This window comes from Eucalyptus grandis, chromosome 10 (genome assembly GCF_016545825.1).
Source record: "Eucalyptus grandis isolate ANBG69807.140 chromosome 10, ASM1654582v1, whole genome shotgun sequence".
NCBI lineage: Eukaryota > Viridiplantae > Streptophyta > Magnoliopsida > Myrtales > Myrtaceae > Eucalyptus > Eucalyptus grandis.
The window spans coordinates 20,468,568-20,495,703 of record NC_052621.1 but is presented as its reverse complement, the minus strand read 5'-3'; the positions used below and the strand labels follow the sequence as shown (position 1 = coordinate 20,495,703).

Here is a 27,136-nt window from a genome sequence, read left to right as displayed (position 1 = left end):
TTTGGAATTGACTATTACTAGATATTGAGCGCCTCATATCTTGAAAATTGTACACGATAGTGGCTTTTGAACTCATTCATAATTTTGTCATTGTCATTTAGAAACAAAAATAGTTTGTATATGGGACAGCTGTAAATGAGCTTATTTAAGTTTCTATAAACAATTATTAATTGTGAACCCAATAAAAATAAAGAAGAGCCTTACCAGTAGATGTATGGAGAAAAGGAGTTATCCATCTTTGTGTATGGTCAACATGGCCTGAGCATTTCCGAAACAGGCTGTTTTTAATTAAAATGGTATAACCTACCTCTGACACCTGGCCTACATAACTGGCATTTCTATCTATGTTTCCTCCCAAAGCTATGGATCGAATTTAATTTTTACTGGAAAACTATGACTAGTTTCCTGCTTAGCAACAGTGAACTATCAGTTCTTGCTGGTATTTGAGAATGTTGATCAGGGAGAAGAAATAAACAAGGAAAATCTTCAAGTGCTTGCAAAATCAATTGTTTTGTGTGCGCTTTTGTGATTTGCTTAGTGTTATTAAAACCAAAAAATACCAGTGAAGAAAAAACTTGTTGCAATCTGCCCGTGTGCTCGTGTAGATATTTCTTATTAATAATGGTGCATAGTAGTTGGTTTCTAGAATTTTGGACTCAGGCATAGCAAATTGATTCTTTCATGTTGTTATTTTGGATGATAGGTACAATACCCAGGGTTAGACCGCCAGATGAAACTAGACATGATGATCATGTCTTTCCTCTCAAAATCCATCACGTGGGTCCAGAACTATTTTCGTACCCCTTGCTGAATTGTTTTTGTGATATCTGTTATCTGTTCCTGTGAGATACCTAGGTTCCTATGGAGAATCATTAGTTTCTTATGTGTGTCTGCTTAACATCGTGCAATTTCCTTTTTTTTAATAAATGTGGGGCGGCATATCTGCATACTGTTCTAGCAATGATATGATACCGTATGACGAGCAATAGGCAACATGTGACTCATCTTATGCTCTTATCATTTTTTTTCTTCTGCTATGTGATTATTGTGTTTATTATGTCTCAGCTGTTTAAAATTATCATGACTGATATGCCCTTTGAGATAAATTAACAATACATCAGTCCGATGTGTCAGTGCCAATGCTTATCCTACCTCTACAGATTCAGAAATCTAAACTTGACCTTTACTTTCTCCCTTATATGAGAGAATTTTCATGAAAACCATCAACGTCCATATTGCTGCACATGCGCAGTTGTGACCATGCCTTCCCTGAAACTTCTCGAGAGCATACGTACTGCTCTAAACCAGAGTGATAGTAACATGTTAGGCCTATGGACGTGTGGTAGCTTAAGTTTAGCTTGCAATATAAATTGACCAGTAGAAACCTAGGTATTCATGACACTTTTCTAGCTTGTGATTGCAGATTTCTTTTATGAGGAGCAAGGAGGTTTGGCATAGAATAATCAATATCTGAAAGGGATAATTTGCTCTGAAATGATAGTCTCTAGGATGCTTAGTTGTCACAGACATGTTGTAATGCTGAAGCAATTTGATGCAGTATCTCTAGGTATTCATGACACTTTTCTAGCTTGTGATTGCAGATTCCTTTTATGAGGAGCAAGGAGGTTTGGCATAGAATAATCAATATCTGAAAGAGGATAATTTGCTCTGAAATGATAGTCTCTAGGATGCTTAGTTGTCACAGACATGTTGTAATGCTGAAGCAATTTGATACTGCAGTATCTCTATGGATTTTTATTCAAGGGAAAAGTAGTGAACCCATGGGAGAAAGAAAAACAGCACAACAAGCTTGCTTGTTTAGTTGTTTAAAGACGGATATAAAAACCAAATAACGGGTCAGATTCTGAAATCTGGGAAAACGACACAGGGTTTCTAGATTATGCATTAATATACCAGTTAATATACCTTCGCTTAATTCTAAAGCTGTGTCCACTGCCATTTGTGCTGTGGAAATAGCTGGGGACTTCATTGTCATCATCTTCATAATCACTATAGTGACAACAATCATAATATTATTTGTTTCGTTTCGTTTCGGTTTTTTTTTTTTTTTTTATATGCTTGTGCAGTTTTGATCAACTTAAATTTAGGCGCTAAGGAATCCTCTTGTCATGTTTGACTGTCTTAGGTTTCTCAAAATGATTATCCTAAAAAGGGTGCGCTGATAAAATTTCTGGAATAGAAATTGATTTCTCAATTTCTATTTTAGAAATTGAGAAGTTAAAAATTTTAGTTTTGATTTATTCTTCATATCTATTTCGGAATAGAAATCTGTTCTAGATATAGAAAATCAAATTGCATTACCAAACCAGTTCTGTTTCAAACCTGTTACGGGAACGAGAGAAACAAGAAATAGAGAAGTAGAAATTTTATCATGCGTGCCCTAAGTAGCCACCACTTTTAATGCCACTTGGTTTCAGGGCACTAATCGATATCTAAATAAGCTGATTATTTAGAGTGCTCAGTTGTGCTGTTAATTTCTTCAGTTTATTCACTGACTTTCTCAGTTGAGAAAAATGATCCTTTCTCTTCCTTCGCAGCTCTTTCCAGAGTACAGATTTGAGTGGCTGTGGGAGAATTCGTCAAAGCTATCTCCTTGGAACTTGGTAAGCATCAGAGTGTAGTATCTGTGTTGGTAATATAATACCTTCAGGTGTAACATCTGGGGAGCATTTTCCATTTTTCATTAATGAGCGTCTTTGATCCACCACTTGCCAATAGATATCGGACACCCATTTTCATGTAATGAGTTTTAAGCTAAGAACCTCTGTTTGTGGATTCCTTTATTTAGATTCAAGAGCCCTAAAGAAAGTGAACTACACCAAATACTTTTGTTGGGTGCTTCGTGATCACCAGCCACACCCAAGTGATTTCATGGGCAGTGTGCTGTGCTGCAAAAGTATCTAAATGAGAATTGGCCAAAGGTTTTGACTTCACTAGAATAGTATATATCTAATTTATTCTACAGAACTGGAGAAAATTTTTATGTGGTATATGTTTAGGGTATGATAATTGTCGTGGAAGTATTGTTATAGTGCTTTCTTTGATGAGAGTTTTATCAGTTTGCCTAATTCTATATTTCATGTAGGAAAAGTAGGCATCAGTCAGCCTAAATGTTATATATCATGGTAGACATTTTGGCTGGTTCATTTGTGAAGATATGATAAATTGTACACATGATAATACTAATAAGAGGTTTGATTGATCCAAGCTACCATTGACATTGTCTATAAAGATTTTATCCAGGAGGAAAAATGCTGAGAAGAACTGCCAAGAACTTTATCTCCAATGACAAGGTCAAGGTCCCTAAAGTAGTATGGGTAAGATTTTTCAGATTCTCAATTTTCAGTTACTATTGAAGAGTTTCATGTACTTATTTGAGTTTTCAGATGTTATTGCATTCATGATAAATTTGCAGGAGTTGACGGCAGGCCAGGTCCTGACAATGGAATTTTGCAGGGGAAGCAAGGTATGGTCTTTTTTTATTGTACCTGGACTACTCCAGTTTTAGTGTCTGGCCTGTGTAAAGCCTTGGAACAAGTGTTCTGGGGAAAATGAAATCTTGTACTTGCCTACTTGTGTTGTAATTACCATAAAATTTCTGAGACATATTTTGGTTGGGTTATGTTGTGGTTGTCAGGACCATATGCATCAACGTCTCTGACTTGCGTTAATGCTTAAGAAATATAATTGGGTTACTTTGAAAAGTTGAAAAATTGACACAGGAATGGATGTGTTTGGGAAAAGACTGCATTATATCCCAATTCTCATTACTATTTATATGTGTCATGATTCTCTTGTCGGTCATTTGAGCATTGAGTGTTTTCGATGTTAGTACATGGACATGCACCTGATAGATTGTGCCACCAGAATATTCATTGTGATAACAGGCGGCAGTTCCTGTCCTGGTGCTCTGGTCCTATGTCCTTGCGGCAAATAGCTTGTTGCATTACCAAACTGAATCTCCTAGATTGGTGGGGACGGCTAACCTGTGTAATCTTGCCTTGTCAAGCACCTAGGGCATGGGTCACCTTTTCTTGATGCTGCAGCTATGTGTGTGTGTGTGTTGACAATAAGTTTCTTGAATGTGTAGGTTTTGATGATTTAGAATATATGGAAAGATGGAATAGATCCAACAAAGGTTTGTGTCTTCCCTCATCAGCAACTAGTTATAGCTTTGTTAACTGCATTGGTCTCCAAATGCTTAAAGTTGAGGACACCCAGCGATAATGTCAATTTTGTTTGAGATTTCAACTGATCTGAAAGCATAGTGCTGAGGGTTCAATCATTCAATAACATATAGGTGTGACCTTTATTACTTGTAGCAGTTTAAAACTGCAGAATGGATTTAATGCAAGAGAGACAGAGAAAGGGTCTAGAATTTTAAATATGAAAAGAATTAAAAAAATAATTGCTGTGACAAAGAATATTCTAGAAATGTAGAGACTGAGATGCAACTGAAATTAGTTATTCTCAATGATGGCATAACAACAATTGTGACTTAACTTTTCATCAACCATGTCAAGTTATACTTTTTATATCAACATCTGTGAAACTGGTCCCACCATCAGATCAACTCGAAACTGTTAATATAAAAAATGCAATCTGCTAGTCTTGCACTTGTATATTAATTTCTAAGTTATGCTTACAACAGAGAAAGATTGTATTATATCAAATTAACTGTAAATCCCCTGAAAAACCTGTGTTTTTTAATGATGAATCTGATGGTTTTCTCTTGATTTTTATGCCTTTAAGGTTGCAAGAACACTGGTGGAAGTCTTTGCTGAAATGATATTTGTTCATGGGTTTGTGCATGGAGATCCTCACCCTGGTAATATATTAGTTTCTCCAGAGGAGCAAATCTGGATTTTCATTAGGTATGAGGGCTAATATAGATTTTTATCTCTTTAATACATTCCCATTGAAGTTTTCACTAACGAGTCTTTAAATACATGAAGCCACTTAAGTATTTACTCCACACAGTTATTCATGATCATGGGGTTTACAAACAACTGGATGACCAATTTAGATTGGACTATTGTCAGCTCTGGAAGCTCTGATTCTTTCAGATTCAACTAGAGTACAGCAGCTTAGCGAATGTTTTGGTGTTAGCAGCAGTATTTAAGTTTCCTCTCATTTTAACTGGAAGAACCATTGACAGAGTGATTTTGTAATCCTACTCTTGTGAAAGATTTGCTTTTGTACTATGAGTTATTTGGTAGTTCAATTACTTATCATTAGAAAAATTAGAGTGCTTCCAATAGCTTATGTTATTTTAGCAACACTTTCCCAGGACTTACTATGTAATCGATAGCAATACAGAGGAAATTTTTCAACAATATTATGTAAGACTGGCTGTGACATGTCACAAAATAGTGGTATAGAGGACTGAAAACCTTTGAATAGTCTACCTAGCCAGCTGTTGCCAGTGGTTATCGATACCTGCCTTTTGTTTATGGCTAGAGTTGCAATATCTACCTCGCAGTAACCTTTCTTGCTGTTTGCCTATCCCAAGTAAAGCTGTGGAAACATTTTGACTCCTGTCAAGTTGTCATCCACCTTTCAGGAGACAATTTCTGTTTAGTAGGGCAACTTGCAAGTTTTTCATCAGGTGTATACTCAGGCTCTAATTTTTTTTTTTTTTTCCATAGATTTTTGTTGAGTGGTGCCATATTAATTAAGATACAATAAGTACAGTTAGAAATGGAAAGTTCTTAATTTCAGGGTATATTTTCCTTGGGATATCTAAGGTTTATCCACCTTTTTCCATTTTCACTTTCATGGAATAAATATTGTGCATATTGACTCACTGATTGCCCTTAGAATACCCATGACAAAATTCTTTGCTATTTGGTCCAATTTCTGGCACATTGTCTATGCAATGAACACAGACACATGCCTGGACCATGAGTACCAATTCCTTAATCTTTCGTACATGTAGGTCTCAAATAGTGAGAAGCTACATCTGGATTCTCATTGTGGCAATAATCTTTTTGGGACATGGCGCTTATTGATAAGTCTTTATTTTTGGATTAGATTCCATACAATTTACACATTGGGAGATAATTCCACATAGCTTTGCGAAGATTATTACTCATTATATAACAAGGATGGAAATTTCACTGTTAGAAATTGTTTTGAGTTATTCTCATAGAAAAAAAGAATAGGAAGGGGAGAGAGGAGGCCTTCCAAGTGTTCCGCATTCCCCAATGGCATTCTTTGGATGTTAAATCCTTATTTGTGTCCATGACTTGTTAGAGAGAGTCAAACAATAGTGAACATGAGTTTTTAACACTGCTTGTAGAGTAAACATATGACAGTACTCTAATCTAATAATTCTAAATGGTAGGGACAATTTGTCGAGACTTGTGAACTGCCAGAAGGCTTTGCAAACTGTAAAACTGATATTCTTCTAAGGATGTTCTCATAGTTCTTGAATCCCTGAAGGGAGGGTATTGCAGATTTCAAATGCTAATTTTTGTGATGTTTGGTTATATGTGTGTTGATATGCCGTCTACCTGAAGAATTTAAAATCTGGAATGACCACCAATCCAAGAAATATCATACAGAATTCGGGTATTTTTCATTGAAGTTAATTTCTGAGAGTTCACTGCATTTATATCATATCTGTAGCAATACTTTTGGTTATTGGTGTTAACTTTCTCCTCAATGAAACAGCCTATCTTTTTCATGACAAAGGTATACTAATAATTGTACTTCACAATGCTATGGACAGTAAATCAGCTCTTGGGAGGCTATGTCAGTTGAGGGGAGAAAGGGAAGTTAAAGAAAAGATCTCAAATCCTTACGAATGGAGGATGTCTCATCATTTGTGGAAGCCCTGCCTCCAGACTTCTTAATAGTACTACGTGCAGAGTACGGAAAACAACTAAATTTTTTTTTTACCATGTGAGTCAAGTTTCTACATTTCTTAGTCTTATTATTTTGGTTTCCCTATTCAGTGGGCTACTGAGGGCAATCATTCGCAAGTTATGCGCTTCTCAACGACTGAGGCTGTTAACTTATGCAAGATTTGCACTCTACGGTCTTTCCAGAGCCAACTACTCAATCTGGTAAAACTACTTGAATTATGCAATAACTTACTCACATTGATGTGATCTGCTCTTGGATTGGCTTTGAGTGAACTTTGGAGCTTGTGTTATTGGTGTTCTTTTGCAGGTAAGTCTATATGGCCTAGAATAGATTCATCCTATAACAGACAGGTCCAGGATAAGGATCAAAACATGTCTTAATTCTTTAAACTAGATAAATTGACAGCAATGGTGGGTACTATCCAACAAGGTGAGGTCTTAAATGGTGGAGTTCCTAGAAATGGGCCATGAGCACCTGCATGTAGAAAGCATACGTTAGGCAGCAGTGCCCTTTTGTGCATAACCAAGTGTGTGCATTCCCGGATGCAGGCCGGAATCGCAAGGGGTTGTGGGGTAGAGAGAGAGAGGGAAGGAGGAAACAACGAGGAAGGATTGATTTCATAGTATTGTCAAAGTGGCTTATAATTTGTATCACGAGGCAGGAGGTCAAGGTGGATGGTTCTTAATTGAGAAATTGCTTAGAGCATAAAAATCGCTTGGGTGCATTTTTCTTGTTGCATTGTCATCCTCAATCTGTGAAGAAGACACTATCTAACACTACGTGTATAGCGCTTTCAGGTTCTGCGGCTGCAGTACTCTTTTCAAACTCAGGAAACTTGAGTTACCTTAAAGTGAGAGTTGTCCTTGGTATGTATATTCTACTGGCAAATTTCTTAAGGGTAAAATTAAATAAAACTCGTCCTCATACTTAAATTTATTTATTATTTTCTGAATTCAGGGTTGCTGGAGTTGCTTTCCTGGATGGAAAGGGCAAGGCGCTTGCTATTTAAGATGATAAACCATCTGTATGTGGCCACAGGACCGTCTGTTAAAGGACATTATTTAACTTCTGCATTGTAGATCTTGTTGCATGGACAGCTTAAAATTTTGAGACAGATGCAATGAAGGTAACATTCTCCATCATCCTCCCCCTCCCTCTCTCTCTCTCTCTCTCTCTCTCTCTCTCTGTGCCCGTGCGCTTGTGTGTGACTGGTATGACATATGACCTGGTTAGAAATTGGACAATGAGTATTGCAGAATACATTGGTTATTTCTTGCCCCCCAGGAGCAACCACGTCTGAGGAGATCATGTGACATGTGTGTTTAGCTACGTATAGTCCTACTTTCCTATCAGCGCCTTGCCTGCAAACTGACAGTATTTAGGTAGCAAGTCACAGAATTTCATCTTACTTCAGTAAATTCTACTGTGCCTAGGCAGTAAGTTCAAACCGCCTCCCTCCCATTGCGATTACAAAAAGGAAAGTAAGCTTTGATTAGTTTAATGCACCAGCAAAATCAGAAGACCCATTCCACAAAAGAAAAAAAATATGGAGTGCGAGAAGGATGTAGGGCACGGTGTCTGGAGATTTGTTACTCTCTTTTAGGGCTAATTCCATAAAAAAAAATATCAACTTTAAGTCGATGGTCAAATTTGATCAAAACTTTTTTTGTCTTGTAAAAAGCACAAATTTTAGGTCAATGGACAAATCGGCCTGAGTTTTTTTTTTTGTCTCATAAAAAAAAACCAACTTTAGATTAAGTGATAATTTTGATCATAATTTTTTTGTTAATAAAAAATCACAAATTTTCACTTTTATCAAAAAATCTAACCTTTACCATTAACTTTCTTTTTTAAAGTTAACCTTATTTCAAGAGAAAAGGTTCTAATCGTGAGGTTGGTGGATTTAATTCATGGTTTCTCTTGGCCAGTGATGATCTATAGTTTCATATTACGATGAAGCTTGATAAAGCCTAACTAAAAAATTTAATCTAGAGATTTTTTACTTGTTAATGAGATGACACAATTTCATTGTTATCCTTCAAATTGTGGCTCAAAGAAGAAAACAATGGATGGTGTTAGCCAGCAAGTACACATGGATTTATTGGTAAGGACAATTAATGAATCTCAGTCAAAGGGGCCAAATTTAGGATTTAAGTGAAAAGTTGGTGATTTTTTCAAAAAAAAAAAATGTGGGTTAAAATTGTCACTTGACTTAAAGTTGGTACTTTTTTACACGATAAAAAAATTAGGCCAAATTTGTAATTCGATCTAAAGTTGGTGCTCTTTTATGAGACAAAAAAAAAAAAGTTTGGGCCAGTAACCTAAAGTTTGTGCTTTTTTTTGGAATTAACCCCTCTTTTATCAATTCGCACTCTAACGATGGAGCAGGGATGCATATGATGGCTTTGGCAATCCAACGGCTGGTGATTTTGGCTTAAAGCTCTAGATGGATGATTGCGTTATCAATCTGTTCTCTCAATTCAAACATGGGGTCAATCCCATAATTGATATCCTTTCAGAGTTTTTTAGTCAATAACTCAATACCAAGTTTATCGTTCTTCATGCATGGCATTGATGTTGGACATCAACTTGATCCATCATTATATCGTAAATATCCGGAGGCACTTCAATTCATCTGTAACTTCGCAGTTTTGGCAATAATCGTGCATCGATGATTCATGAAAAATGGAGGGCACTCCCTCTACAGATTGTGATTTTTACGAATTTGTTCACTTGTTAAAATGTTATGATCAATTTATAAAGATGTCATCATGTTGCCCCATCGGAAAGTTTAATCGTAACAATGGTTTATTTAGCAATTCTGTCCGAGATACAGGAAAATATTATCAACTTCCTCAAAGTACGAGGAGAATACAGAGTAATAATATTCTTATACTTACGAGGTACACCACTCCTAGGCAGCTTAGTGCACCAAATTTGTAATATCACAATTAACATATACTTCTCAAGAGAGATGATGGTCTCATCTATCCAAATCCCATGAATGCGTCGTAGAAGTTCTGAATCTGCTCCACCGTGAGAGGCCAGCACAAACTTCAGACCTCAGCTCATATCGATTATCTGTCAATCTACTAACCAGTCCGATTAATTCATCTTACATGCAACGGAAACAAGTTCAAAATATTACCAGAAGGGGATGAGAAGCCAATCAAATGACGTCTAGATAATCTCCACCTGATTCATTAGAAGATGGGGATATAGTGGTCCAACAACGCTTTACAAAAGTTACATCTTCAAAATGTCGAAAGGCAAATGAAGTGCCAAACCTTTTCAAATTACTTTTGCACCGGAGATCCTGTTACTCAGAAGGTAACGACTTGCCTGACCGTATAAAAAGGTTTCACTAGCTAGTATTTCGTACCAAAATTTTGTCAAAGCAGCAAAGTGAATGAAAGTAATGACCTTTGGCGAGGTATGCAATTACTGGAAGCAAGGATGCGATAAAGACGAGGCATGTTCAAAATGGCATCTCACATGTCAACCATGACAGTAGCCATTACCAATCTCATTAGTTTCCTGAGACGTGCTTATCCAGGAATGCATTAGCTAGATTACTGAAGTTGATGTTAACATCTCCAGCGGCAGCATACTTCTTGATCAAATCAATTACTTCTGGCTTCAAAATTTCTTCTTTGTTGGATGCATTGCACAAGTAGTAAAGAGATCCAAGGGCATACATTACCTGTAAATCATTAGGCCAACTCAAGAGGCACACTCATACCAATGGACCAACTATATACTTCATTATCTCCAATTAATGTATACATTCCATCTCCATGTAGGTGAAGCGGTTTCTTTTTTCATTTTTTGGGTGGGGTGCAGTGCAGGGGTAATTGTAAATGAAGCAGTTGAAAGCATCCATTTCCACTTCAGCATAACTGATTAAAGATGCCTGTGACTTTACTCCGTTTGCAGAACATGCTAAAGCTTGTCACTACATTGTGCTGTAGTATGCACATACTTAAGGACTCAATCTCAAGCTCAGTTTGAAACTGAAATATACTCTTTTTATGGCTAAAGAGTCAAAGTATTCACATAAGATTCAAGGTTCTCCACTCACAGTATTCCTAACAGGGCTTGACAGACATTGAATAACGAGGGGGATTCCACCACTCTGAGTGATGATTGCAGCATTTGCTGGCTCTGTATAGAAAAAAAAAAAGACTCAAAATTTGTTAAGTAGACCAAAAATTAGCCATTAACACTTCACGACTTGCGTGATTGATCTATCATCTACAACTTGGAATTTCTGAATTCACCTGCACATGAATTGCATATCCCTCAATTCCAAATTCGACAAGTTTCTCATTTGGTTCAGTCATGCAATCCAGAAAAAGCTCCAACACATTGAGCTGTTCCAGAGTAAAGGTTGAATTAGTTGAATATCATAACACTAGCTGAAGAAACTATCCTTTTGAGTAATCAGAATAAAAGAGGTTCTAGACCTGGCGCAAGAACGTATAATTGTAGGGATCATAAGCAAAATTCGCCAAATTGGCAGCGATTTTTTCTTTCATTTCTGGAAACAAGGAAACAACTAGTCATGATCAAATCATTCACATTAAAGGTTTGCTTTATAAATAAATGCAAAAAACTGCATCGCCATGATACATTTACATGAAACCAGTCACGATATTTCATGACTACTGGAAGGAAACCAGATCAAGAAACCTTTAACATAAGGAGAAAAAAAGAAGAAGAGAGATTAACCTTAACTGCAGGACACACGAAAACACATTCAAATAATTAAGCTGCAATCCATCCAGAGAACGAGGCCCTTTAAGTTTCCTCATTAAACAGATAATCCCATGCCATATTTCCCTAATCACCACCCTCAACAAATCATCAACGTGCATTTTACATTCGACAGCTACAACCCAGAATTTAGTTTTATCTACTGTGCAAAACCCACAGCTTGGCCTGACCTTCCTCATCCATCAACGCGATCACCCAGTGAGAACAAATCGGTCTCACCAAAAACAGATAATGCACGCACAAAGATCCCATTTACCTTCAGCTGTAGCATTCTGGAACTGGCTCACCAAATCCTGAAACAAAACGAGAAAAAAGACATTAAGCGCAAAAGGGCCGACTCTAAACTCCATCAGAGAATGAGAAATAGACACAGGAGCTCGCCCGAGGAAGTGGGTCGCCCGCCATTCAAATTCAAGAAACGAAAAAAAAAACAGTCAGTTCCGCATGACATAGCTAGGATCAAACCCCAAAAGCCCCGAAAATCGATGTCGGGCCGACAGAATACCAACAACCCATGAACCGAAGAAGACTAAGGCAGCAGAAAAAGGGAGAAAGGCGGGATCTTGATGAGGAACGGAACCTGGAGGTACTGCAGCCTGGGGGTTCCATATCTTCCGTTCGCTCCTCTTGCCTCCGATCGTTCGTGAACATTTCGCCCAGTCCCTCTCTTCACGACTTCGAATCCTCTGCGGAAACTTTGGATCCCGTAGCCACCGTCAAGCCGATTCACAACTTCTGTGCCTTTATAATGCAAGAAGTGAGGGGACTTTCATTGTACTTTATTATTGATGCAATATATAGGTAGTAATATAGTAAATTAAAAGAAATTTTTTACTCTTTACAATATCATCACTATTGAAATGATATGTAAAATTTTTTGTATTTAGATGCAATGCATGTTTAAATAATGCTACAACAACAATTTCTTAAATGTAAAACACTAACCGATTTTTAAGATTTCTTTTTGAGTAAGAGCACTGAGGGCTCTTGAACTTTTGTTCATTATGAAATACCATCTCCGAATTTGTTCTCAATTTAATGTTGTCCATGAATCACTTTCATTTAGTCAAGTCGTCCTTCCAATTAAGATTGAATGAGAATTGCTTACCTAACTGTTAAAGATTTGTCATTTTATGAACTTTATTTGTTTGTTCAATTTTGTGTTAAACAATCTCAACAATCTTCGCTAGATTAGTATGAAGGTTATCAAATATTTTCCAAGATAAATCTTGATGGCCCTAATTTGGGATTAGTAATTTTTTTTTTATATAATTGCTTGATAGGACATATGTCACACGTGTTAATTGTTAATGTGTTCATGTGAGAAATTGCAATTAATGCCAAATGCTTATAAGTATGAATTGATTTTTTACTTGTTTAAAACATAGTTTGTATTTGTTTAAATAAATAACTTGAAATTTTTGTGTTAACATGAAATATTTAGATATATTTAAAAATTCTTACGGTATATAAACACAATTAATCATTCATATCTTAAATGTTTTTGAATTGGGTAATCCATTTAACACGTTATGTTTGAATAGATTATTATGATATGATTCATAAAACATCGCGTGTTGGTATTCAATCTACATCCGCACATTGACACTCAACGGGGGATTCGGAAGGACCAAAGAATGAATAAAATAAATGGCGCGGGGGCTTAATTGAATGAAAAAGTTCAAAGGCGGTACCGAATATAGCAATAAGAAAAGTTCAGTGACTTTCGCGATTTAAGGAGGAAGCGATCCTGCTGACGGGCCAGTTCTCCGCCGAGCTGTAAAAAGCCTGGTCAGCTCGGGGCGCGCGGCGGCGGCGGACGATCGAACCGGAGCTCGCGGCGGCGGTTCCCTGGCCCGCCGGCCTCGAACGGCGGCGGCGGCCGGCGATGGAGGCGCGGGAGTACGTGTGGAAGGGGCGATCCGCTGCAGATCCAACTCCACGAGTCCGAAGTCACCGCCCTCCCTCCGCCACCTCCTCTCCTCGTATCGCATCGCATCAATCCCTCATCTTTTTTTTCACTGTTTCTGCTTCGAATTCGGGAGAGAAACCCTAATTTCCCGAACGTTCGCGCGTCGCAGATTCTGGCGCCCCGGATCGGGTACCTCCCGCTGCTGATTCCCCGCGTCAAGCCCCACTTCGGCGGCGCCCTCCCCGGCGCGGACACCGTTTGGTTCGACTACAACGGCCTGCCCTTGAAATGGTAACGGCCCTTTTCTTTTCTCGGCCGACGCCGGATTGTTTGCCGGTTTCGCCGAGTCGATGATGCTGTCGTGGCGCGGTGGTTCGACTGGGTGGACGTCGAATCGTCCGTGCGTCTGTGGATCGTTTGGTTGGAGCTGATCGAATTGGCGTGGATTGCTTCGCAGGTTCATTCCGACGGGAGTCCTTTTCGACCTTTTATGCCCCGAACCGAAGAGACCTTGGAATTTGACGGTATGGACTTCTTTTCTCGTTGCTTGCGTTCAGTAACTAGGAACAGGATTTTTTTTATGATTGAGATGTTAGGGTTTGCGGTTTGTGTCGAGGATTTAATGGACAATGTATGGCGTGCTACGTAGTGTCAAGAGACGTGTAAGGATAATTGCGTGCTGTATGTTTGAAACGGAATTTCGATTCATACATGCGGAAAAGAAATGGAGATATTCAATTTGAGTTTTGATGGATCGGTTTCAAGAGCTTCGCTCCGTCCACCACCAGTGCAAGAAGTGTTATATGCTGGCAGTGCTGGAAGGCCATGTAATTGTTGTCATTGTTGTACCATGGCATCATTTGTGGGGGAGTGATCCATTGAAAGGGGATATGATAGAGATAATAATTCAGTCCCAATTTACAAATTCGACTTATGAAAATTGAGATAGTGAAGCCCACAAATCCTTTTCGGAACCGATCCATCTCCATTATCTTGTTCTTTCTTTTTCCCCTTCTTTGGTATATATGCTTCTCTGCTGGTCAGCGATGACATCTCCATCTCTTCTTCTCTTCTTCTTCATGCCAGAGCCCTCTATGGGTGATGCCATCTCCATTATCATTATGTGGATACTTTTCTTTTGTTGCGTGTTAGTTTCTGGCATTTGGCTGACTAATTTTTCTAATTTTTTTTTACATCCTTCCACTAAAATGTGTTGAAATTCCACTATATGTGATGGTTTGCTTTTGTCGAAGAAAAACAAAGCGAATTTGTGAGAAATCTTTTTTGGCACAAGAAACAAAAACTAGTTGGTTCACCTTGTTATTTTCTGTGTTCTTCTTCACTGTACAATGTCAGTGCTTTTTCCTTTTTCATGCTGCATTGCATGTGTGCCTCTTATATATACTGTTTTCACTGTGGTCCTCAACATTAATTGCTGGTCAAAGCTAGTTTATGACCAATTAATCATCATTCTTCAAATGTGTTTCTTGCTATTAAGATACTTTAGGTTAATGGCACTATGGCCAAGCAGTGGACCTATTGGTGAATTGGGAAGGACCGATAAATGCAATTTGAATAGATCTTGTCATATTCATCTCATGAAACATCAATGGTCTGCAGGTACATTTCAGAGGATATCCAAGCAATGTATTGGTCCCCTGCGAAGGTGAAGATAGTGTAAAGTGGAGTTTTATCAATTCTCTAAGGAGGTTGGCATACATATTTTTGTGCTTTTGCGAGAGAAATCGTGGGACTGTACAAATTTAAATTTTAATTAATTGTTGGTTGTTACTGCATGAGAGTTATACAGATGTTTTCAAAATTCCTAATTTTTTTTTAAAGTATTTGTAAATTGTAAAAGATCTCTATGTTTATCTGTTTGTTTAGGTCTGTTTATGTTTGTAATTTTAACTTGCTGCCTGTTTGCTTAGGATATTGTAAAGGAATAGAAGAGAACTCCGTTGCGGATAAATTATTGCTTGAAAAATTGCATTTTATGGTATTGGCGGTGCTTATTAGTTATTTAGAGGGAAGAAATTGATGCTTTTCTCCATATAAAGTCAGAGGGGTAACTTTTCTCTTGCTTGAAAAGTATTTCTGCTGTCCCGGCTTTCAGCCCTTGTCTTAGATTGAAGATTATCTTAAATTAATTTTCTCATCTGGCATGACCTTGGGGATTGGAGTGTCCTTTTTTAGTTCATGTGTGGCTGAGTTTATGTTTCAACTTTAGCTTGTGGATGGGCCTGTTCCTTCTACAGACACGTGACATAATTTGTTGTGGCAAGTTGTGCAAGATTCATTGGCTAGTTTGGAAGTACTTGATCATAGGAGGGAATAATTGAAATGAACTACTGGAAGCTCTTTGTTTGTTTAAATTTGTAAATGAAATACTTGTGAAGAACAGTATGTATTTTGTCCTTGACAAATGATACATTCTATTATATTTGCAGGCAGCTTATATTATTAATGGAAATTGCAAAAATGTCATGAATATGTCCCAATCTGATCAATCAGAGCTTTGGCAAAGTGTAATGAATGGTATGGATTCCTATTTCAAGAGCCAAAAAGGCCTTTTCTGCTAAAAAGTTCAGTTATCATAAATTGTTGTTGATCTTAAAAACTCTGCAGCTGGAGGTCAGATGAATTTGAGTATAATGATGATCTTTGTGGCCCTACAAGGTAAAAAAAAAAAAAAAAAAAAAAAAAATCGCGGGGCAATCCTTTTCAAACCTATGGATGGGCTTTTTAGGTTAATCACATTCTGAAGGCAAACCAAAAATTGACTCTTCGGTACCTTATTTTCTATCAAGTGTCTTTAATGTCTCCATCTAAAAGTCCGAAGTCCTAATTTTCTGTTAGCATGGATATTTCTTCTTCCTGGAGTATTTATCAAAGAACATGTAAATATAAGGTTTCATGTGGTAGTGTTTTCCTTTTTTTCTTTTCCGTAGTGGTAAGTTTCTTCCCCAAATGAAGTGTCTCTTCCTTAAATTGCTTCTTTTGATATGACTTTGATCTTTATTGATTAGAAATCTGTATATGGGTAGTGCTTTCATTACTTTGTATTGATTTTCCCCCATGCAGTTTGTATTGAAGTTTTGAGAAGTTCTATGGAAAAATATCTTGTGAGATTTTCCCCATTGGCTGGAGAATCTTCCATGTCATTATTGTCAATTAGGTTTTCTATCACCTTGAATAAAAATTATGTGAAATTTTTTCAAATGAAAGAATGTCTTTTTTGATTTTGTGTCATTTTGGATACACCTCCTGCAACATTTTATTTGAAACTTCATATGTAAATCATGAAGAGCACTTGAAGAGTAGCTTTGACATGCATTAATAGAGGAGTTCCATAATTGCAATTTTGTCTAATAAATTCCTTTTAAAAGTTTATATATATTGTGCCATGACAATATTTGATTTATGGATACATCTTGGATACATCTTTTTTTCGTTTTTGTAATTAAATAGTCTGCCTTGCTCTTAAGAGAGTCCTGTGCTAGTGTTGGATCTGTTCCATTTCAGTTTGAATGGTATTTTGGTGCTTTAGACAGAGGAATTTCAATGCACTGGTGTTGTTTGACTTTAAAGAACTTAAACTTAATAGTTGTTCCTGGACAAGAAAAAAGAACTCTGGTATTTGCTCCTGGACAAGAACACAAACTCTGAGACGTGCTGATTTTAAACAAAAAAGATTAAATTGAAGTCAGTTGTGGTACTAGCCTTTTCAATTAGGGTATGGTTGATAACTTGATGTCCAACCTTTTACTCATTTTCCTTGAAATAGTTTAGGGTTTGGTTGGAGTGACTTTGGCTTTTAACTTTGGGCTTTTTGCAAATTTGTGGCACTCACACTTTGACTTTTATTTAACTCGAGACGGCTAAGGGCTTTCTAAACATACAAATGTGAATATGTAGATTCGCATGTGATTATTTAGATTTTTTTTTTTTTTTAATTTGGATAATTTTAAGTTTTGGTGGGAAAATACATAGCTTGTTTTTATAAGACGTTGCAACAAAAGGGTCCTTACTTTGTTTTAGCTCTTCTATCAGTTAAATTTCCATTAGGATCATTGAAGGGCCACCTAGACTATGTCAATGATGATTTCACCTTTCAATGTCCTATAAATGTCAAGAGTGCACATTACTGCACCAGCCTCCACATTATGGAACCTGGGTCAAATTGTCAAATAAATGTATGCAGCCTTTTTCATCGCTTGCAGTGTCGATTTTTCCCTGACCTCTGCAGGTTGTTTAGGAGCAACATTATGATGAGCATCCCTGTTTTGCTTTCTTATATTAAGACACCTGTGAATTATATTTCCTTGAGGCCTCTTCATGGTCCTTCCACATATATGGAGAAATATTGGGAGCGGTTTAGTATGATGATAATCAGATAAGCAAGTCAGGAAGCAAGAAATATCTTTTCAGATTATCTAAATGGGACTTTTTTTCTGTCTTACTGGTTTGAGATTTGGGAACAATTGGGTATCTGGTGATCAGTATTGCATATTCAGGTGATCTGGAAGCCTACCAGCAGGTATCGCTAAAGCTTAAATTTGGTGTACTTGAGGATGAGTACATTGTAAAGAAGAATTCAATTTCATTGAGATCCAAAGAAAGCAGTGCTGACACAGATATGGCTGGACAAGCTAAGACAGGTTTGCAGAGTCCTCACTGTATTAGAAATACTCAACGCAGGCATCTATTTGTGAAGAATTGTTGAGTTATACATCCATGCATGTGCCTTTGAACTCAGGCTGGTAAACATTCCCTCTAAAGAAGGGTCACTGCTGCATGGCTTTTTGTTTTCTCTGTTATGCTTGTCTCTAAATGATATCAATATTCTCTGTACAGGTAGAATTCCAGTCAGACTGTATGTTTGCAGTGCCACTGAAGATTTTGATGAGTTAGAGGATGCACCTGAAATTGATAATTGGGACAAGATCTCTTACATAAATCGTCCTGTTGAGGTTCACAAAGAAGAAGGTAAACCATGGCAGCCTTGATTTTACCTAATTGGAATCATTACCCTTGTGTTATATCTGGTTGTTTGCCTGGTTAGTTTATTTCTCCCCCAGGATAACAGCCTTCCTTGTCATGGTCATTTCCTATCATGAATATTATTCAATTGCTTATAGGAACTACCATTGCTATTGCTTTCTATTCTCCTGCTATTTGCAGTTAGGAGTGTACAAAAAATATCCAGGATGCCTGAGAAATCGAACTGGATTTTTTCCGGTTTGGTTGAGGTAACATAATTTGTGTTTGGGCTACACAAAACAGCCTACTTGCAAGGCTTCGTTCGTGCATCTGGTTGGAAATTGAAATAGCAGAATGACCCAAGAATTTGAAAAAGAAAACATGAAAACTCAGCAGATCAGACAACCAAAACAAATTTAGGGAACATGTCCAGGCCAAAAAAAGAAGATGAATAGCAATACATTCTGTCTTAAATCTGCAAAAGGAACAAACATATGTTAAAAAAGATTGATGCTTGAGCAAGGATTTCTTGATGAGAATGCAAGCAATTGTGGACTTTGCCAGGAAGATTCACGATGTTCAACCACTTGTCTGGCAGTTTCTGATGATCCCCCCTTTCTTTTTCTCTCTCCCCAATGATGAAATGAGAAGCAGATCAGCGACTTCTTCTCTCTCTATCCCCAGACTGTTTATTTTCAAGGCATAACCGGTATCTATGCACTTCCGGTGAATCAGTAATCATATTGCTGTGATGAACAATAAAATATCAGATTGCTGTTTGTTTTTGTCCTCGTCTCAAGCCTCAACAAAAAATTAAGAAGATGAAGTCCACCACTCAGATTCTTGCTGATCTAATTCTGTGTTTTTTATTAAGTTTTTCTTCTATACTGAATAATTTTTGCCATTCATTTTCAATGGAAAAATAAAACATCTGAAACTTTTGAAAATGATAAAAGCCAAAGTGCCTAAAACAAACAGGTAACCGGAAACCCAACTTGTTCCAAACCTTTTAGTTCAGCTAATCAGCTCAGGTTAACTTGTTCATGTGGGGACATTTTGGGCAGGCTTGGGTTTCCTTAAATGCTTGATCTGAATATAACCCTTGACACCTTAGCTGTGGCCAGGGACTTGATGCTTGTCTAGATTCTATTGCCCAAGTGCAAAGACTGTCAAATGAGAGATGCTCAAACTCATTCTGATGGTCAAAATGGATGGGATAATGCTTCAAACTTCAGGTTAAGTTGTTGGACTTATAGTTTTTCTCATGACATTTATCAGTCTGGGTAGATGGTAGAAACATTGCTGAAAACTATTTTTCATGTAGGAAGAGGATAAAGGAAAAATAGTAGTGAAAGGGTTCTGACCCTGAGGCCTTCCCATACTGAGAGAGACTTCATGTTATGTGTGCTGCATTTTGTGATGCATGGCCCTTTTGTTGAATCCAGATGCAGTCCTGTTTAATATGGTGGTCTTTTCATTCCTTAATTTTGTCGGGATAGATGTCTATTATGACAAGCTGTCTCAACCACTTTGAGATTTGTTTTTTAATAAGATTGTTAATTTAGCTCATGGAATGTAGGGAAATACTTCACACTAGGCGATGCAGTGAAGGCTCTTTTACCTGCGATTTTTACCGACAAATCATTCATCGATGAGGATGTGTCTAAAACAGAAGTTGAGGATGACAAGAATGCTCCTTGTGTTTCTCAAGAGGACAACCAAGATGTGAGTGGAAGTGCTGAAGATAGGACAGAAAAAAACTGTGAAGCCGTTGAGCCTCTTTTTTCGTCAAATACTGCTGAATTAAAGCTTTTAAGAATCCACGGCATTGAGCCACAATTGGAGATACCTTTCTCCTGGGTTGTGAACAACTTAATGCACCCTGAACATTTTCTCCACATTTGTGTGTTTCTTAAAGTTGCACGGGCAAATCATCGATGACTATGGGTCTTAGTACTTGTTTTTTCCCGTTCTAGTCATTTATGTCCTTGATTTCTTAGAATTAGAAAATCCTAGAATTCATTTGCTGTAAAGAAACTGTACAGAAAGTCATGAAATAAATATGCTGATCATGGCATAGGAGAAATTCTTCTCATGGTGCTCCTTTCTTTCGTTGTCTCTTCACTGTGGTCTACTCAACTGTGACTTTGAATAAATGTTAAGAGGCAGTTCTCTAATGGCCGGGGCAGTAAATCACTTTCTAGATTATGTTTGAGATTCTTTAGGAGGAAGTCTCAAGGATACAGAATTCCTCTGGTTAACATTTGGGTTCTGCTTACGGCTCGCCTCTCATCTCCTTGCAAACTGATTTCCTGCATTCAGGAAAAGCTCTCTGTGTTGTTAACATAAAATAACTGTTCTTCAGATTTGTTGCCACGGTTGATTGGTCACCACTATTGACCACCAACCCCTCCTGCATCCGTGGTCACCATCTTTAGACGACGACTCCCAATATCATTAGCTGATCATTACAAGCACCATTTAGCGTCTCTCGTGCTACTTTCAGAATTGTTAGTGCCTAATCATGACTACTTGTAAAATGTTAGATAAATCAATTCCCATTAAGAAAATTTTCTAAAGAGTAATCCGAGCATCAGATGAGCAACGTTGTTGCGGCTATTTCTTAGTGCAGATGTCCAGTGAAAATTCTTTTCAAGCGGGAAACATTCATTACCACAAGGTGGTTGTTTTTGTATGTTCATATTGATACATAGCTGTTTCCCGGAATAAATAGCTTTTCTAACCATCCACTTTTCAGTCTTCTCAACTTTGATTTCATTTTCAATTGGGTTACTATAATAGGTTTGGGAAAGAGAGGGAGGGAGGGAGGGAGAGAGAGAAGATGAATGATAAAGCAGAGCTTGAAGACTGAATAAGATCAAGTGAAATCGGGCTTTTGTATAATTATAGACGCGATAAAGAGACTAAGTGAAATCGGGCTTTTGTATAATAATAGACGCGATACAGCATGCAATGTGGACCAGAGACAAATTTGTTAGCGATATCCATGGTCCAAGTTGAGTCCACCTAAGACTGCAAAAGCTTTTACATACATTTCGGAATATATAAGACTATTACAAAACTACAACGTCTTTCCAGGACATTCCATGAAAAGGTTTATCTTCTGGTCGAGTCATGTTCTGTGATACACAGCATTTGAGCTCTGTCATCATTTATATAGTTGGAAGTGCTTGAACATAATCAAAGAAAAAGAAAGATTTATGAAATTTTCAAAGTGGGAAAGGGAGTCAAAATGGAAAAGTGACTCTTTTTGATTGCAGGGTGAGCCCAGTGTTCCATCAAGTCAACAATTATTGTTAATACCCTTGGGTGAGAAGAGATGCCTCATCTGCATGAGTAGCTTCTCCCTATGCTGTCTGTATGGTGCGTGGTGGTTATCATAGTCGCTCCTTGAACGAGCCTGTCTAATACTCCGTGGCGGAAGGGTTTGCTGGTGTTGCCAACGTGAATATGCATAGCATTTAGATACATGAATCAAGTTCATTGACGGCGTGTTTGGTTTCCCTCGTTTTCTCCCCTCCTCCCCTTTTCTGTCTTCTAAGGTCAAATTAACTTTTTCCCCAAACGTGATGATGAGTGCATGTTTCGTCCATTGCAAACAATCTAAATTAGCATTCCTGGTGGCATGAAACTGGTACCTGATGCAGGAGATGACATACACAGACAAGAGAGAAGCAGAGGTAGTAAAGAATGCCCATTGTATTATTCCATTCTTAGTTTCATATTATTACATTTTGCTGCTCCACGCATATTGGATTATATTTTAAGCAGCTAGACAATGCACAGTCAAGCTCTAAATTGCGGAGGATTGCCTGCAGTTTGAATCAATGTCTTCCTCATTTATTTTATTCCTCTAGGTTCCCAGCATTCTGAAAAGTAAAGTGCAATTCAGTTTCAAAGTGATGTTGCTTGCGCCATCGCTGACTGAATTTTATTTTAAATGGTAGCTGTAGGGCCACTGAATCCTTATTTATGTATCCGTGACTGCGTCCTCCTTGTGCTACACAACAACAAAACAAATGCCTCAGCTTTTCACAGGAAATCCTGATAAGGCATGTGGTAGGAGGAATCTGATCCTATGATTTATTTGAGACTTGAATGTGTTGAGAGATGCAGCAATTATCCTAGGAAATTACCTCATCGTGGGCTGTACTTTTGGTGGCGGCTTTGGTGCTGCTTGTTCAGGTTCATCAGTTTTGATGGGAACAGTCTTCATCTGTTACATAAAACATGAATTCCGGCACTTGATTTTCTGAAGGGCATGACGTTTTGCAGCATGCCTGAGAAAAAAGGGAGAATGAACAAAGGAATTACCGAGTTCCTGAGTTGAAGGCTATAGAACATCTGGATATATCTCTGCTTTGCTTGCTTCTGTTCTTTGTTCAGTTGCCTCCAAAGGTATAGATGCATCCCATGTTCAACATCTTGTTTGCATAGATTTTCCAGGTGTAGCTGCAAAGCAAATGAGTTCTGGTCAAGTCAATTCCATGAAAGCGTGCGAGATTTTTGCAAAGATTACACTGACCACTCATTAATGCGTTTCAAGCCCCCTGCAGATATCTTGTTCCAATACTCGTTGTCCACCTTACACTTCTCAAAGAAATCAGCAATTTTGTTGCTGGACTCTTCCCCATGATTGGGGTCAATGTGGAATCCAGACACTCCATCAACAATGATCTCAGCCGGGCCGCCTTGATTAGTGGCAATTGTGGGCAACCCACAGTTCATTGCCTCAATTACGGTCAGGCCGAATGCTTCATAGAGAGCAGGCTGCACAAAAGCTCCCCTTGTATCTGCGATCCATCGGTAGAGTTCTCCATTTCGGTACCGATCAGTCTGCGCAGCTATCCATCGGATCTGATCCTTGAGTTTGTACTTCGCTATCAAATCATGCATCTTTTTTATTTCAGCCATTTCTTCTCTATCTTTGGACTTGGAAGAATCAAAGAAGCCCCCAACAATGACTAAGTTAACCAAACTCCTGAGCCTTGCATTCTTCCCATACCACTCTACTAAACCGGTAATGTTTTCACTGTGTCAAGTCTTGCCATAGAGAAGATGATGGGTTTCTTCTTGTCTGCGAGATAACCACTGTTGCCACAATGGTCAAATCCGATGGTGATTAAAGAGCTATCAGATGAATTAGGACACTGTTTTTGGAGCTCACGACATGGCCTGGAATAGCAATACTTACATGTGCTCATCATTGTCCACACGGCTGTACAGTAGCTCCTCGATTGCACGATTTAATTGTGTGAGTCGTTTCTGTTTCTCCGAGTAAGGGAAATAAACAGATTGATCAGCACCGGGTGCAGCAATATTGAATTTAGGATCGAAAACATTGATGCCTGAAACAACTCTGCAGAGCCCTGGGAGTGTGAATGCTGCGTGACTCTCATATTGCCCAGGTCTATGGTCGCTGCAAATAATACCACCTAATCTTGAGAACTCTTCAATGATGCATATTAAGAATGTACTTCATTTTAATTATTCTATTGATTACGATGTGGAAGATCATATGTTTATCCTAGCTAAAAGCTCAACAACAGGTAACGTTATTCGGATGTTTCTCTGACCTTCCAGCGATCTCCTGGAATGTACTTGTTATGATGAAATCTGTTGCGTTCATCGCTATTGTGTCAGCAATGAATTGGCACGAGAAGTGATACTTTGGGTCTAGCTCCTTCCACTTGACATCGGAATGTTCGTACTTAGTCTTCTCAGTGCATGCGCAATTGTTCCCTGGGTTTTCAAGCACTCTAGAATGGTCAATAATCTGAATTAGCACTTAGCTGGTAAACTGATGAAGCAATAAGGCACCTGAGTTGTCCCGAGTTTACTAGCCATAAGTGACGCTACTAAATTCCCATCACTGTAGTTTCCAATTATGAGATCCGGTTTTCCTTCCAATTGATCCAGTATCTTAATGGTTGCTTCCTGGTGAGCGACGACAGAAGCAAAAGGAAACCGTCATGCAAGAAAGAAGTTGATCAGGGATAATGGTTGGTTTTGAATTTGGAATCCCTACCTGGGTAAATCTCTCAAGGTATGGATATATGTCAAAACGAGAAACCCACTGTCGAAGCACCCCCTTCTCGGTCCTAAATGGAACCCTAAGAATGTTGGAATGCTTTGTCCCAATGATCGGTTCCAACTCCTGGTTGCATTTTGTTCCACGAGCATCGGGGATAAGTCGTGTGACCTGTTACGTTAAAGAGACACTGTGAAAACCAACTCCTTGAACTGGCATATATTTGCAGGAAGGCACTTGCGCCATGTGTTTAAACTGACCACGAGTATCTGTGGCTTTGCATTAATCCCCTGTTCCTTAATCCTGAGGAGCAACTCCTCTTCCAGGGCCCTCACTTGATCTAAAATATAAACCACCTGTTGTTGTTGCCAAATATTTAGCAGGCTATGTGACAGCGAACATGGATACATGTGAGGATTGATGAGGATATCTACCTGTCCACCGGTATCTGGCAAGCCGAGCACATCTGACTGGCCAAAATAACCATGGGGGGAAAATATCACAACATTGAATATCATTGGAAGCCTACTAAAGAACTTCTCCATGTTCGTTGGATCTGGCGCTTGTAGCACTTCCGAGAGCCATCTCATCGTGTCCTTGACTTTCTCTGCAGTATCGCCCCATCCTTTCTCGAGGCCCCACTCCTTGAACCTATCATTAGTTATTGTTAAATGTGCGTGGCATCAGATGGTAGTGAGCGACCTCCTGGATTTGTCCAAGGAAAAGTGAGAAACTACCTCATCTCAAAGTCTTGGAATGGGGTGTCTTTTGGGACTGATGCAAGGGATGCTTCAGCTACAATCAGGGCCATCTGAAGCTTGGGTGCAGTGTCAAGTGTTTCATTTATCATGAGATTCTGGAAACGAAGAACATCCTTCAGGTTAGGAATTACATCTGCGCATATAAATTTTTGTGGAGTGCGAATGAGTTTTGCGTACTTCTCCTTGATAATTGATGGATGCTAGGAAATCCACAAGGGGTTGTGCGCTGTCCGGTGTTCCGCTCAGCTTTGAGGAGAGGTACTTTGAGATGAAATCGACTCCGTTCCCAATAGATGAATATAAGGTCAGGTGCGGAACGGAAAAGTCAAGAGCTCCGAAGTCCACTTCCAGGGCATTCTCATCTTTTGCCCTGCCAAGACACAGAAATTTGTTGCTCCCGAGCCCGTAGAACATAGAGAGTAGGTGGAGGAAAATGGAAAAAAACATGTACTATGGCTCCACACAGCATGAGGTGAGTGCATATGATACGAAGTTCGAAATCAAGCAGACTACGAACCATTCTTCATCGTATATCATTTCCTTGAACTTCAAGTAATCAGCGGCACTCATGCCTTCCACGGACAGAGAGTCAGAACTGACTTTGACATATTCCCAGTTTCCAGGACTCCGTCTCACGGCGAAAGCCATGTGTGGAGGGACGACAAGGGCTTCCTGGGAATAACGTTCAGGTTGCGATGCCTCAGTTGGGATGAGAGTTAACAATCATATCAACGGAGAACATTAGGAAGGAGAATAGAGAGTCTTAGGTGGGAACGAACGAACCTGAGTGTAACATAGGATGTACCCGAGATCGCTGCCCAGGATGCGCTCCCTCTCCGTCTTGGCGTCTATGGCGCTTTCCAATTCATCCATTAAGTGGTGGAGTTTCATTATCCTCCTCCCCTTTTCCATGTACTTGGCGAAGCACCTCTTCATGTGGTACCGGCTCTGGCTGGGCGCCTCGGGCATGCTGTCAGGGACCGGCTCCGTCGTCTTCAAGGCAGGGCTTGAATCCATTAGATTTCAAAAGACTCAAAATTCCCGCAAGCTTTTGTCATTCATTCTCCCAATGTCTCTTGCCATTATATAGAAAACCGCCGAGGCACGGCGCGGCTCATCGGTTAACCAGCCCTATACATTTTCGAATAATCGACGCTATGATGGGCCCTGAAAGAGGTGATAGAGGAGGAGAAGGAACATTTCCGTTAAAGTGAGAGAAGAGAAAAAGAAAAGAATCTGACAAATCTTAGCTGATAAAGAAATGTTGGCCAAAGGAGGAGGTTAATTGCTTATTTGGCCTGCCTATCTCTCGCAGAAGCGATTGTGAGCATCATTCTTTTCTTTTCGTGACAGTAAGAAAGAAGCAGAAGGGAGAGAGAGAGAGAAAGAGATCAAAGCCAGGTCCTTTTTCTGGCTTGTCTCATCGAAGCCGTCCACCAATCATGGCGGAACCTTTGAGAATTTGGTACTGTTTGTTCCTGATCTTGCTTGTGCATCTTTTGCCATCAAGAGCAAGGAGTGATTAGAAAGAGAGAGTTAAAGACCAAGGAGCTACGTGGGAATATCAAACTGCTGGTGTTCAAAAAACGAAGTTCACTTTATAGTGCAGAGGATCTCCCATGCATTTTTCATCTTTTGGCACTTTATTCGGGTCTTTTCGTACATGGAGCAGATGCCGAGCATCAACGGTGGCACGAATCCTCTCAGGTGTCCTTTCTTAACCAATCCCAGACTCCCAGCCTGAAGCGCCTCGGGGCTTTG

The 27,136-nt window shown here is 38.8% G+C and overlaps 2 protein-coding genes, 1 long non-coding RNA gene and 2 pseudogenes across 5 annotated transcripts in view; 3 read left to right on the top strand and 2 right to left on the bottom strand.

Moving 5' to 3' along the window:
* LOC120288743 overlaps nucleotides 1–44 on the top strand; it is a 1,095-nt gene extending 1,051 nt beyond the window's left edge. Inside the window, exon 3 of the mRNA XM_039302885.1 lies at nucleotides 22–44. Within this exon, the coding sequence (XP_039158819.1) occupies nucleotides 22–44 (23 nt within the window). The remainder of the gene's footprint in view (nucleotides 1–21) is intronic.
* Nucleotides 45–7,717: 7,673 nt separating this feature from the next.
* Nucleotides 7,718–9,393, top strand: LOC120289244. Of its 2 annotated transcripts, XR_005547171.1 has the most exons (3): nucleotides 7,718–7,757; nucleotides 7,849–8,017; nucleotides 9,280–9,393. It is a non-coding gene; the product is annotated as an uncharacterized LOC120289244 (long non-coding RNA). The 2 variants fall into 2 exon arrangements; XR_005547170.1 differs by lacking the exon at nucleotides 9,280–9,393 and having other exon boundaries at nucleotides 7,849–8,030.
* An 813-nt stretch (nucleotides 9,394–10,206) lies between these two features.
* On the bottom strand, nucleotides 10,207–12,418 carry LOC120288966 (annotated as a pseudogene).
* Nucleotides 12,419–13,447: 1,029 nt separating this feature from the next.
* LOC120289183 lies at nucleotides 13,448–20,657 on the top strand (annotated as a pseudogene). Its single transcript, XR_005547090.1, has 9 exons — nucleotides 13,448–13,652; nucleotides 13,749–13,870; nucleotides 14,037–14,103; nucleotides 15,200–15,308; nucleotides 15,390–15,391; nucleotides 16,030–16,117; nucleotides 18,097–18,240; nucleotides 18,437–18,568; nucleotides 20,142–20,657. The product of XR_005547090.1 is annotated as an autophagy protein 5-like (transcript).
* Nucleotides 20,658–22,262: 1,605 nt separating this feature from the next.
* Nucleotides 22,263–26,919, bottom strand: LOC104422202 (sucrose synthase 5). The gene is given in 17 exon segments (XM_039303239.1): nucleotides 22,263–22,583; nucleotides 22,720–22,799; nucleotides 22,898–22,983; nucleotides 22,986–23,035; nucleotides 23,109–23,613; nucleotides 23,616–23,674; nucleotides 23,778–24,002; nucleotides 24,160–24,307; nucleotides 24,310–24,325; nucleotides 24,404–24,520; nucleotides 24,612–24,785; nucleotides 24,875–24,970; nucleotides 25,049–25,265; nucleotides 25,352–25,470; nucleotides 25,553–25,745; nucleotides 25,893–26,047; nucleotides 26,159–26,919. Coding segments are annotated over 17 exon segments (2,508 nt in total). The 5' UTR covers nucleotides 26,393–26,919; the 3' UTR covers nucleotides 22,263–22,549.
* Between the last annotated feature and the right edge of the window lie 217 nt (nucleotides 26,920–27,136).